The following is a 12171-nucleotide window of genomic DNA, read 5'->3' as shown; positions in this document are numbered from 1 at the left end:
AGCGGTGAATTATCTGTATTCCGTATGCAAGTACACAGTATTTTAGATCTCCTTGGTGTACACAAACATATTATACATGCTGTTTCATTGACTGACTTGATATATATTTGACTTTGCTATTTGAAAAAGAAGCAACATGGAAGTAAACTATAGAAAGTGTAACACATGAAAAGTATGGCTATTTTCATTTGAGTATACTACTGAATTTATGTAATTTGTACATCTATTTAGATTTAAAACAAATGCCTAGCTCAATACATGTTTGACTTAATAATGTCAGGAAACTTCATTGTGAAAGTAATTAATCCTGTTCTATAATTTGTTGAATCATCTCTTTGATATTTGAAAAACAGAGTACAATATATTCTGATGTTTTATTATTTCCTAATTATCTTTAAAATGTTTTGAACATTTGATCTGGGCATTTTGTATACCCATTTGTGATCGATATAAGTGCCGGGTCGCTAAAGACCAGACTATGTAATAATGTTTGGTGAAACAACCATGCATTTATGCGTTAAAGAAAAATCCAATAAAATATGGAAAAATATTCATCTATATTAGTCCTTGAGCTGTATAATCCTTTTTTAATTTTAACAATGACACTGTAACTAGTGTCTTTTTAAAAGTACACATAACTAGACTATCTTTGCTAAATAAAAGTAATTATCTGTGTCCTTTTCAAACCAAAGTTCACCATCAATTCAGACCATAATGAAAACAATGTCCAAACTTGTTTTATTGTTATTTTCACGGTTATGAACAAATATCATTTCCTCAACCAAGATGAGAAAGATAACAAGAGACCAAAGACAAATACCAGGATACTGCTGTATGTGGACAATGACGAAATAGTCTGCTTTTTGATGTTGCCTTCTTCAGAATGTACAAACGGAGCAGAAAATGTGTGCAAATTGTAACTGAATCAAAATACTTCTAAATGAAATGTTAAAAATTAGAAATGTCTGATATGATATGCACTTATTGTCAATGAGTTTAAATATCTAAGGTCTTTTTCAAGGATATAGAACAGTGTTGACTGAAATCACAGAATATTCTAAAGATCTTGCAAAAGTTTCCTTCACTGGCAGCAATTGTGCTCCTTGATGTGTGTTAAAAGGACCAGTGACGCAACAGTACTCAGAATCCTTTAAAATATACACTGCAAATGAGGAGTTTACTTTGAGAATTGTCTACATGATGAGCATGTAGGATTTGTAAAAGGCACATATTTGTCTGGATAACCATAAATGTGTCTGGAGGCAAATATTGACATGCAATTGGACCTCCTTTTGCGCATAATATGATCAAAGAATACTGGCATTCACACTCAATGGACTGTATTCACATTTAGAAACTGAATCTTTAAAGGACGAGAGAGAGGGTGGGCAATACTGCAGTGGATTAGCGGTATCTCCAGTCAACATTTACTCAGTTCAACTGAGGTTCATCCACATGAGGGCATCACATTTTCTTACAGTTTTGAGGAAAACCAACAAAAAATAAAATGACGTGCAAAGTTGACCGATGGTAACGACACATGATTCCTACTCATTATGGCGATCAAACAGAGAAATCGCTTCAATCAAACTACAAATTCAATAAAATAATACTAAAATTAAGAAAAAAAAGGCACATGTACAGCAGCCTGTCAAATCTGTGTGTGTTCATCCATGTTTGGGAGGACTAGCAGCATTGAAACCTCTGTCGTACATTTGTGTCTTCTGGCCCCAGCAAAATGGCTTCAATGTGGTCCATTATTGGTCTGTGGCAGTGACAAGCTCAAACCACTGTCTCAATGCATCACTTAGTGTCTCTGGAAGGGCATTCACATTTCGCAAGATAATGTAGAAAGGGAAGGGGAATTCCTCCATGTAGGACCGAATCTCTGGTAGCTCACCCGGACCTTTAAATATGGGCACTTTTATATCCAATATAGAGTCCTGGTATTGAGAGATGAATGTGATAATATTATAATTGCTACATATATTTCATTTAATTTATTTCAGATATTAGGCTAAACTGCACTCAAAAAAAATGTATCCTGGAGAACCAAACTGATTCCTTACCCTGGAGTTGGGGTTGTCCAGTACTACAAATATGACAAAGATGTTTACACTGCGAGCAGCCTGAACAGCAGCTGTGACTCTCTCTTTTCCCTCCAAGAACAAGCCCCTACCATCAGACACTACCAGCAACAACTGAGATGTTTCTGTTCAGAAATGGTGAAAAAGAAAACATTGATGAGTATATTAAACCAGAAGACAATATGAACCAATAAAATGAGAATCATAAGGCAAAGAACTTCAGGTTGCTTTGCTGACATCAATGTGATAAACTCATATACCCGTGTTTGTCGAGCCAGGGTTGTGCTGTTTAGCTGCCACAAACATATTTGTTGAAGTCTCTAAAAACTGAAAAATAAAGAAAGTTGATGAGGGGAAAAAAAAGAAAGTGTTTTTAGGAAGCCACATGTTATAAAAACACAGGTTTGTATGCATAGATTGTTTTTTTTTTTGGGAAAAACTGAAAAATTGCAACACTGGGAATTTAGGGTTGATAAATGTTAAAAATGTTTTACAGCAAGTTTTTTTTTCCTTTTTGTGTGACTTCAGCTAGCTCTGACAGTTGATATGCAATTTACCCCCCATAGGGTGGCGCCTATTGTTAGGTGTAGTTTTTATCCATATTTTATATATATATATATATATATATATATATATATATATATATATATATATATATATATATAATTTAATTGCTTTTTCAGCCATCATTGCAATTCTGCTACACTACATCTCTAAAGGTTAAAGGGAATTTTATTAAACTCACAAAAAAAAAAAACTAAACAAATCAACACAAAACAAGTGTGTGATAAAAATATTGAGAGATGTTTACTTGAGCTATTCTGGTCTTTTTCTGTTGGAACTGACAGAGCCGCAGTATTTTTGCTCCAGCTTGGTCGTTGAATTGCTGGTGGAATGGATGCAGTAGCTGGACACTCTCTCCAAAACTAGAAAGATAGAAATTAATGAGTGAATAAATCAATGAGTCAACCACATATTTAATACATCTTTTCAAAATAGCTACAGTTTACAGCAATATGCAAGAAGCATAAAAATAATTAATTTCAATATGAAGCATTTAGAGACCAAATAATATTAAATGGTAATGACTCACCTGCACACAGAAACCTGGCCCACTTCCAGAAGAGTTAGAGCATTCACTATCACAGAGACAGACTCAAACGCCAGCTATAGAGAACAGGTGAGACACACACAACACAAAACTGAGACAATCATCAAACACAATATGTTTATTATTAAAGAAGGCTAACAAATTCATATTAAAAGGTTCACATGACTTCAGTAGGTAATGTTTCATTTCTAAAGAGTAAGAGTATATTTTCTCCTGTACCTGTTTTGAGTGGTTGTCCACCATGCTGGAAGAGTCATCCACGGCAAGGCAGATTTGGTAGTTTCTTTTGCTGGGTTTTGTTCTCCTCAACCAGATCTTATCTTTGCGGAACTGACTGGCGATGTAAGGAATGACCTTACGCATGTTCAACCGTTTGCCTGTGCGAAAGTCTCCCCTGTTCAGATCATCCAACAGGCAGTGTTAATGTCCAAGTTAAATCTTAAGGAGAACTAAAATGGTTTCTGTTGACCGTCACATAGTATTTGTTTTCTAATAATTATCTTTCTCTCAACTCTCTCATTCCCACCATCTTGAGACCCACCTGAGTTTGGCAGCCTGTGTGGGCTCCAGAATCAGACGGAGCTGCTCACAGAGCTGCTGGGACAGAGGAGATGCCAGGGTCTGATACTGATGCCACATCGCTGCTGCAGCACTCTCCTGGGGGACAACAGTGAAGGAAAGAGGAAAGACAGAAAACTGGCATGAACAAAAATAAAACACAAACTGTCATTAAGACTCCGTTTACACCTGTTGTTAAGTTTTGCATCTCAAGTGATCTTATTACATGCGGTGAGGCGAGACACATTTCTATATTTTTTCTATATATTTTGATATTTTTTCAAAATTAAATGCGCAGTTATATTTGTAATGTTTAATGTTACTGCCATTATGATGTCAAACCTCTTCCTGTGATCCTAAAGTCTGTCTCTGCCAGGCCTCCAACTGCAGCTCCATCTCTCTTCTAAGCTCTTCTGGGTTCTTCAATGGTACCTGGTGTAACACACACAAACTTCACTATAATTGGTGTCATGTTTTGAAAATACCACTACTACCATTTTAGTTGTTTGTAATTGAACTTGTTACAATGAAATCACAGCCATAATTTTTTATGTAAACTACTGAACGCCGAAATGTTTTACACGGTGAGATACAAAAGCAAGTTTTGAAAAACCTAAAGCACTAGCGAAAGTATTTTCACTCTTGTTTCCAGTCTTTTGGAACCCATTGTATTAAAATGGTGTTTTACAGGGACTTACATTAAAGCTTAAAAAAAAGAAAAAGCACAAAATCAAATAATAAAAGTAGCATGTGCCACTTGTGCATCATATTCCAAGTCTTCTGAAGGCATACAATGTGTTTTGTAAGAAACAACCCAAAATGTAAGTAATTTTTCTGTGAAAACATTTACGTTTGTTGTGTGTTTATGAGTGAACGAAAGTTTTTTCAGTGGCTTGTGTATTCACATGAAAAGTTGGTTTGTTTCGAGAGCTAAACAACGCAAGCAGCTTCTCTTTAAAATCTACAGTATGCATTCAAAAGACTTGGAATATGATGCGGGACTCACAGGGATTATTCTTATAAAACTTGTAGGTCCTTTTTTAAGCTTCAAAAGTGAGTCCCTATTAACTTCCATTGTATTGAAAATTATTAATATGAACAGATATACCTTTTCTGTTTCCATCAGTAGTTCAGGCACAGTGTGAATGGTGGACTCAATACTCCTCTCTTTCCTCTCCTCTTCATTACTGCTCTTCTCTATCTCTGGCTTCTCCTCTTCCTCATCAGCCGGTTTCTGTATCTCCATATCCCCTCCCTCCAGACCTGAGAAAGCAGGGGACAAATATTAAAAATGAACACACAAGCATGTACAAACCTGTGTATAGATATTCCCATAAAGACACACAAATATTGTACCTTTCTGAGAAGGTTTATTGTCATTTAGCTTTTCTGGCTTGAGCTCCTGGGCCTCTACTGCCTGCATGTCCTTCTCTTCCTCCATCTCCATGGAAATGTCTGATTCCCCATCATCCTCCTCTTCCTGCTTCACTCCAGTTGGCTTCTGTTGCTCTGCACTGGCAGCATCTATAAGGAACAGGTAAGTCAACAGGGTTATTAGTAGATGTGATTCGGTGGGGCCTCCTTTGGAACACTAAATTAATGGATTGGTACACATTCTGCTTTAAACGCATGAGCACCATGGCTCAACGTGTCTAAAAAGCATGTATGCTATCTGCAGTGCCACATTTCTAACAAATTAGCAATTATTAAACACTTCTTATATATTTTAAATAAAAAACAGAAAATTAGAAAACGAGAGACAGAATATACATAATATTTTTATAGTCCTTACCATATGTCTGAGCGTCGTATCTGTCCTCTTCCTGTGTTACGTGTTCATACAGGTCAGACTCCTGTTGCGTGTTGGACTGAGTCTGATCTTGTGTTCTCTCCTCTCTGTCCTCTACTGTACGCAAACGCTTATTTACACGCTCGTTATAATCACCCATTGAGCGTTCGTTATCTGCCTGGCCAGGTTTGCGTTTGAAGCTCTGTTTAAAAAAATAATAAAAATAAAAACATTGCACATATATACATATATATATATATATATATATATATATATATATATATATATATATATATATATATATATATAAAAGGAATGGCAAAAATCCGATAAAAGTCTATAGCTTTAATATTTTGTCTAAAAATAAAATTAAAATAAAAACACTAAACTAAACACCAAAGCAACAAGTGAATTTAGGCATCACAACAATGCACAGTATGACAGATGGATATTAATTTTAAGATCAGATAAACATTTAATATTGAGGTTACAGATAAATATTAAAAATTACCAATAAAAGCTGACAGCCTATATATGTTGAGCATGCCAAAATATTATAAATTTGTATCATTAGATCTAAAATGTGCTGCTTGAAGACTGCAACATTATATGCACCAAAATGAAAAGCCATCATTAAAATAAATGAACAAATAATGGTCACCAGAATCAGTGTTTCACGCTGACCTGTGTCTGTTTCTGCCTTTGTTTTTGTGAGCTCATGCGGGCCATCAGCTTGGAGTCATGTCCTTCAGACTGACTGGCATCAGCTGCCCCGCTGCCATGTTCCTGTGTACATCAACAGGAGGGTGAAATAAAGAGTGATAAAAATATCCCATTTTGCATAACAATTTACAACAGTATGTGTTAAATTAGATGACCCATGGAAGGGGATGTGTACCTCTTTGGCCTGGTCTCTTTCTGATGCGGCTCCGGCCAGCTCTACTGCGGTGTCACTCTGAACATTCTCCTCTCCTGTCTGTCCATGAGATTCATGTTCCTTCCTCTCCGCAGACTCCAACATAGCTTCATTATCCTCACCTCCATCCTCTTCCTCCTGAAGAATGTGATTCAATGATTTGAAAAGGATTTTCCATGAATTTTCATGTCATTCATGATTACTGGATAAGCACTTTTAAAAAATAATTTTATAGAGAGCACACATAAAGAGCCATTTCTAGTCAATTAAATATTTTAGACCTGAGCATAACTAAAAAATTATCTTTTCACAATATAAATTTCCATGACTTTTTAGGATTCTGTTATTTTCCATGACATTTACAGGACTGGAAATTTTGAAATTCCCTAATATTTCTAGTTTTCCATTGGCAAAGGAACCATTTAATATAAGATGATATATTTTCATAATGCTCTTGTTCATTTTTCATTGCACATTTCCATAAAATTGTAAACAATAAAAGATAAATTATAATAAAGTATAATTAAAGAGTCTAACCCTTCATTTTACACTTTCACTTTTAATCTGCATTACAATCCAGAAAGGATGAATGAGAGAAAATATTTTGAACAGGAGAACAAACCTTTGGTCTCTGGCCTTGATCAGATGGTATGGACTTGTCCTCCTCTTGCCCCTCTTCTTGTCCTTTATTCTTCTCTTCCTCATTCTCATCTCCCTCATTCTCTTCTCTCTCATCTGTTTCAGAGGCTTGGTCTTCCTGTTTTTCTCCTGGTTCCTCCTCTGGTTTCTCCTCTCCATGTTCCTCCATCTGACCATCTTGCTGCTCCTCAGTCATATCATCCCTGCCTTCTTCTGATCCATCTTTCTCTTCTCCAGTGTTCTCATCCACCTCCATGGGCTTGTCATCAATGTCAAATGGATTCTCCTCTGAAACAGGACAAGGGAAAAAATATATAAAATTAAAGAAACTTTTAAACAATATTAATAGTTACATAAATTAATATTTATTATTTATCTATAGAAGACTTTTCAAATTTTGTGTCTGAAAGATGACATGAAATGGCATTTAAAACCCATTATCTCCCAAGATTTATATATTTACAAGTTGTGACGTTTCTGATCAGGATATACATCCTTTGACGTACAGATCACTCTTCGTTTATTTAAATAAAAAGTTTTATTAGGATGAATAATAACCTGGAACACCTTGTACTGGAGGTGAAAACTTTATCGTAAGACCAATTAGTCACTGTGGCTAAAGTTTACTGATCCATGCATTTATCCACTGACTACCAAAATCCCATTACTGACAGTATTAGATGTACGGATCACATAATTAATTTGATAACTTGAAACATTCATTGTAGCTCTTAATTCGGTCATCAAGAATGATTATTTGACATTATCTGCACATAATATAATTAATATTCATGAGTTTCACCACTTGACATCAACACCACCTCATAAAAAAAAATTCCCCACTACTTTTTAAAACAAAGTCAACACCTAAAAGTCTGTTGAACGTACCATCTCCTTCTCCCTCCTCTTCATCTTTGCCATCTTCATCGAGGTTGAGCTCATCTGGCAGGTCCATGGCTTCTGGTTCTGCCTTCTTCTCCTGCTTACCGTGGTATGGGTCTACTTCATTTTCATCGAACTCACGCTACAAATAAACACACATATTAGACACTATTCTACTGGTTGTCAGTTCTGATAATGTAAGCATGTCTTCTATGAGGGAAGAAAATGGAGGAGGACTCACCTCATCCAGCTGTTCATTTATTTTCTCTTCCTCATCTTTTGGGAGATCTTTGTCCTGGTTCTTCTTATCTTTGTTTGACTCTCCAGCATCCATGTTGTCATCCTTAGCAACCAGCTCTGACTCTCCCTGTAAAAGATATGATGATTAGACACACAAAATTCTTATCAATATAAAGTTTTACAAAATGTGAAAATATTCCATTTTTTGTGATATGTTGTAATTCTGTTTTTAAAGTAATTGATTATACCACTGAGCCCAACTAGAATTAAAAGAAGCCTTCACCAATCCGCTCAGTACCTGATCCATTCCTGGACCTGACTCTTCCTCTTTATCACTGTCAGCATCATCATTATCTTCGTCATCATCACCCCACATTCTCTCATCCAGAGTATCTGTCTGCCCATCGCCCAGATCCCCCATCTTCTTATCCAGCTCCTCATCTTCCTCCTTTTCAGAGTCTTCTTCATCCTCTCCTAAACAAGAGATTAGAGATTAATGTTAATTAAGATTTGATTGAGATCAAATTTAATTTAGCATCTGATGTCAATGCATTCAATCACCTGGCTCCTGTTCAGTCCCATCGTGCATCTGTCCATCGAAGTCTTCAGACATCTCGATGGCATTGTCCTCCTCTTTAATGTCCCGTTTGTCCTGCTGCTCTTCCTTCTTGTCCTGACCCTCCTGAAAGGTGTCTTCAACCTGGTCAAAGGTCACAGGGCAAGACTTTAGTAACCTTTAACTCAAATATATTGTTTTGCTCCCTTTAGGTGTGACCTGCATCATTATTGTTAACAGCACATCCTAGTTCAGAAGCTCAGAATCCAGTGCAATATCTCTATAGTATGCATTTAGACGTGCTAACTTACCTGATCCTCATTCTCGATCTTGTCGCTGACATCTTTCACTCCTTCTCCCTCTCCAATTCCTCCACCCTCATAGTCATGGAACTCTGTTGCTCCTTCACCGTCTCCTCCCATAAGTTCCTGCGGCAGACAGAAACCCTGCAGTGCGATAACAGAGAAAGGGGAGAAATAGATGAAGAGAGAGACAGACAAATTAAAAGAATAAATAAATCTGATCTCTAACAATTTCAGATTTGAAAGATGCTACAGCTAGCTATGGGTTGTAATAAAATCTGGATGGGTAACTGAAAGGTTGTAGGCTTGAACCCCACAGGGGAACTATCTCCATTATGCCTTTATACCAAGAAACTGTGTTTCTCCATGGGAAATTGTTCCCATAATAAATAAGCTTTGGATAAAAATATTAGCTAAATTACAATGCAATATTTAGGAAATCCTTTAGTTTGAGCAGTTTTGTTTCCTACAGGCTTCAGTGATGAGAGTGATGGTAGGTAGAACGTGACATACCTTCTGTGCGAGTTCAGTGAAGACGTTAGCGAGGACTGACAGGAGCTTGCCTGTGGTACGGTGAGCTCCCATCGATACAGCCAGATAATATCGCACCAACTCAGAATACACACACAGCATGGGCTCCAAACGCACCATACACCTACAGGCCTCTTTTAGTTCCTTCACACATCAAATATAAACACATTTGAAGTATTCTTTTTGGTACTGTAGATAATAAAACATCAACTGTCTGTGAATAATAGCAGGGTAAATACAGGAAAAGTAAGAGACTTTCTCAGAGAATTTTATGAGTAATAGAAGAATATGTAATGATATATGATTACGTTAAAGTGTTCCACTTTACCTGTATTCAACTTTGAGTATTGTATGTCATGTGCAACTCACCTGTAGCTGGTTTGGCTGACAGTCATCCCTGTGTGATCGAAGCCTCTGCAGAAGCTCTGTCACCGTTCCATTGATCTCCGGTAATGAGAGGCAGGACACATCTTCATTCAGGTCCTCTTCCAGTAACCTGCTCAAGTGTCCCGGTTTCAAGAGCTCCTCTGCAATCTCTGAATCACTCTCTATATACAAAAAGTATTCCCTAAGTCACCAGACAAACAACTATAGAGCAGTATATACTGTGGGTAATTATGGGTAAATGCCCACCTCTCTTGCCATCTGACTGCTGACCCTCCTGCGGTTCTCTTTCTTTCCTCTTAACTAGACTCTGGACAGCACATAGAACCATGTTTATTGCTTTCTCCAGCTGCTCTGAGAACTCACCAGAAAATGGATGGGAACGCCCTGCATGGGGACAAGAATAAGAATAGAAAAAATAAGATGGCAGGTCCTGGTTATCACCTGTGCTATCCTTAATAATAATACTGATTATGAAGCAACCATGTCAAACCAGCTGGTTTAATAACAAACAAAAACTTCTCTGCTCACATCTACTTAAAAAAACAAACAAAAAAAAACACGAATTGCCTGATGAGCGGCTTTCTTTCCAGTATTTCCTATTAAAACTCGAAGTTGGGCCAGTAAATATTGAAAACATGAAAATATATGACTTTATTATATTATAAGTGAACCTCAAAGAACATATTAAAATAATAATAAAAAGGCATACTTCACCTTCACTTGGAGCTCTTATTTTGTGCGGAACATTGAAAGTGTTCAAAAGTGTAGTGTGTATTTGTCAGTTTGCAATGTTTGTACTTTTCTGTGATACCGTGTCCCATTTTGAGATTTGAAGAATAATTTACGGTTTACTTCTGAATAACTTATTATTGAATAACTTAACGGTTACAAATGTTTGGAAATCAGAAGCACTTTGTTTTCACAATGCACATGAACTGCTCAGAGAGCACTCAGTGTATCATCACAGAACACATCACCTGTTCACACAAAAGCACACAAAGAAAATGTATCCATTGGATTAAATCGCATCCTTTTTGGTTTAATAATCACATGTGACAATACTGAGTTTGCCCAGAAATAGAGATGCACCGATCGACCGGCCAGGGACCGGAATTAGCCTATTTTCCGCATGCTCGTCTGGATCGGTGACCGGCTGGTCAGCCTCACGTCTTTCCGATTCCAAGCCGGTCCGTTTTGTTGCCAGCGGCGCAGGCAATAACGTCACAGTCGCACATAAACATGTCATTGGCGTGGAAGATCATCACTGTGAAGAATACATAAAGTTCGAAATGTGTAATAATTGTAAGGCCAAAGTAAACCGTGGGGGAACCACCACAATAACTTTCGGAAACAACAAACCTAATTAGACATTTATAACACCATCACCCAGCTGAAAATGCCCATTTTAAAAAAGAAGCTAAAAAGTGAAAGCAGTGAAAGCGGCTAAAGCTAGCCAGAGCTCAGAGCCAGCCACAAGTCAGCAGCCTCTCCCATCTTCCCTTGGAATGAGCAGCGAAAAGACCAAAGCAATTACGAGGAAAATTATGGAATTCATGGCCCTGGATGACCAGCTGTTCTCCATAGTTGAGGACAGAGGGATCAGAAATCTGATAAATTTCATACAGAGTAGGTGGTTATTTTCCGACGTCACGTTGCCCGAGTTGTTTAATCTCGTGTCATGTCACACAAGCAGCCTGTTATCTGTCAACATTTGGGTACACAAATCCGGGAGAGGGGAAGTGGGGTGCTGGATGGCAGAGGCAGGCTAAATACTATACAAATTGTGCCGTTGTGATTTAATGTGCTGAGTAACGTAATTTTTCCCACCGTGTCTGATATTAAAATCAGTGCCAGACACACATTACAAAAGTCATGGGCATTGTCGATATGGCTTCGGGATATGAAATTAAATTCTTCCATCCAGCTGTTGTTAAATGTACGTGTATATTTTGTTTTTTTTCACCCGAGCACCAGCTGAGTCTTCTCCTCCGATCTACCAGTGATGCTTGATTTAACATATCGCATCTACTGCCTACGCGGATATCAACAGCGCAACTGGGTTGTAGGTTGCCAGGTTGAGGTCATAAACCTAAACTTTTGTTAAAAAGTTTAAAAATAAAGAGAAAAAGGTCCATTTATAAAAATAGTGGAAAATGACATTTTTTATATAACT

The 12171-nt window shown here is 37.2% G+C and overlaps 1 protein-coding gene across 1 annotated transcript in view; it reads right to left on the bottom strand.

Annotated features, from left to right (window-relative positions):
• Positions 1-731: 731 nt before the first annotated feature.
• The window catches only part of mdn1 (midasin AAA ATPase 1), a 78568-nt gene continuing 67128 nt past the window's right edge, over positions 732-12171 (bottom strand). The window contains exons 81-102 of the mRNA XM_052096058.1: positions 10245-10382; positions 9981-10159; positions 9594-9755; positions 9090-9224; positions 8784-8922; positions 8521-8696; positions 8224-8349; positions 7989-8124; positions 7084-7388; positions 6444-6599; positions 6230-6331; positions 5549-5747; positions 5113-5280; positions 4865-5019; positions 4099-4188; positions 3740-3855; positions 3418-3592; positions 3181-3254; positions 2899-3013; positions 2348-2414; positions 2070-2212; positions 732-1943 (exon numbers count right to left, since the gene is read on the bottom strand). Of these exons, the coding sequence (XP_051952018.1) occupies positions 1758-1943; positions 2070-2212; positions 2348-2414; positions 2899-3013; positions 3181-3254; positions 3418-3592; positions 3740-3855; positions 4099-4188; positions 4865-5019; positions 5113-5280; positions 5549-5747; positions 6230-6331; positions 6444-6599; positions 7084-7388; positions 7989-8124; positions 8224-8349; positions 8521-8696; positions 8784-8922; positions 9090-9224; positions 9594-9755; positions 9981-10159; positions 10245-10382 (3242 nt within the window). The 3' untranslated portion in view covers positions 732-1757. The remainder of the gene's footprint in view (positions 1944-2069; positions 2213-2347; positions 2415-2898; positions 3014-3180; positions 3255-3417; positions 3593-3739; positions 3856-4098; positions 4189-4864; positions 5020-5112; positions 5281-5548; positions 5748-6229; positions 6332-6443; positions 6600-7083; positions 7389-7988; positions 8125-8223; positions 8350-8520; positions 8697-8783; positions 8923-9089; positions 9225-9593; positions 9756-9980; positions 10160-10244; positions 10383-12171) is intronic.

This window comes from Xyrauchen texanus, chromosome 28 (assembly GCF_025860055.1).
Source record: "Xyrauchen texanus isolate HMW12.3.18 chromosome 28, RBS_HiC_50CHRs, whole genome shotgun sequence".
NCBI lineage: Eukaryota > Metazoa > Chordata > Actinopteri > Cypriniformes > Catostomidae > Xyrauchen > Xyrauchen texanus.
This window is presented reverse-complemented; position numbering and strand designations above follow the sequence as displayed.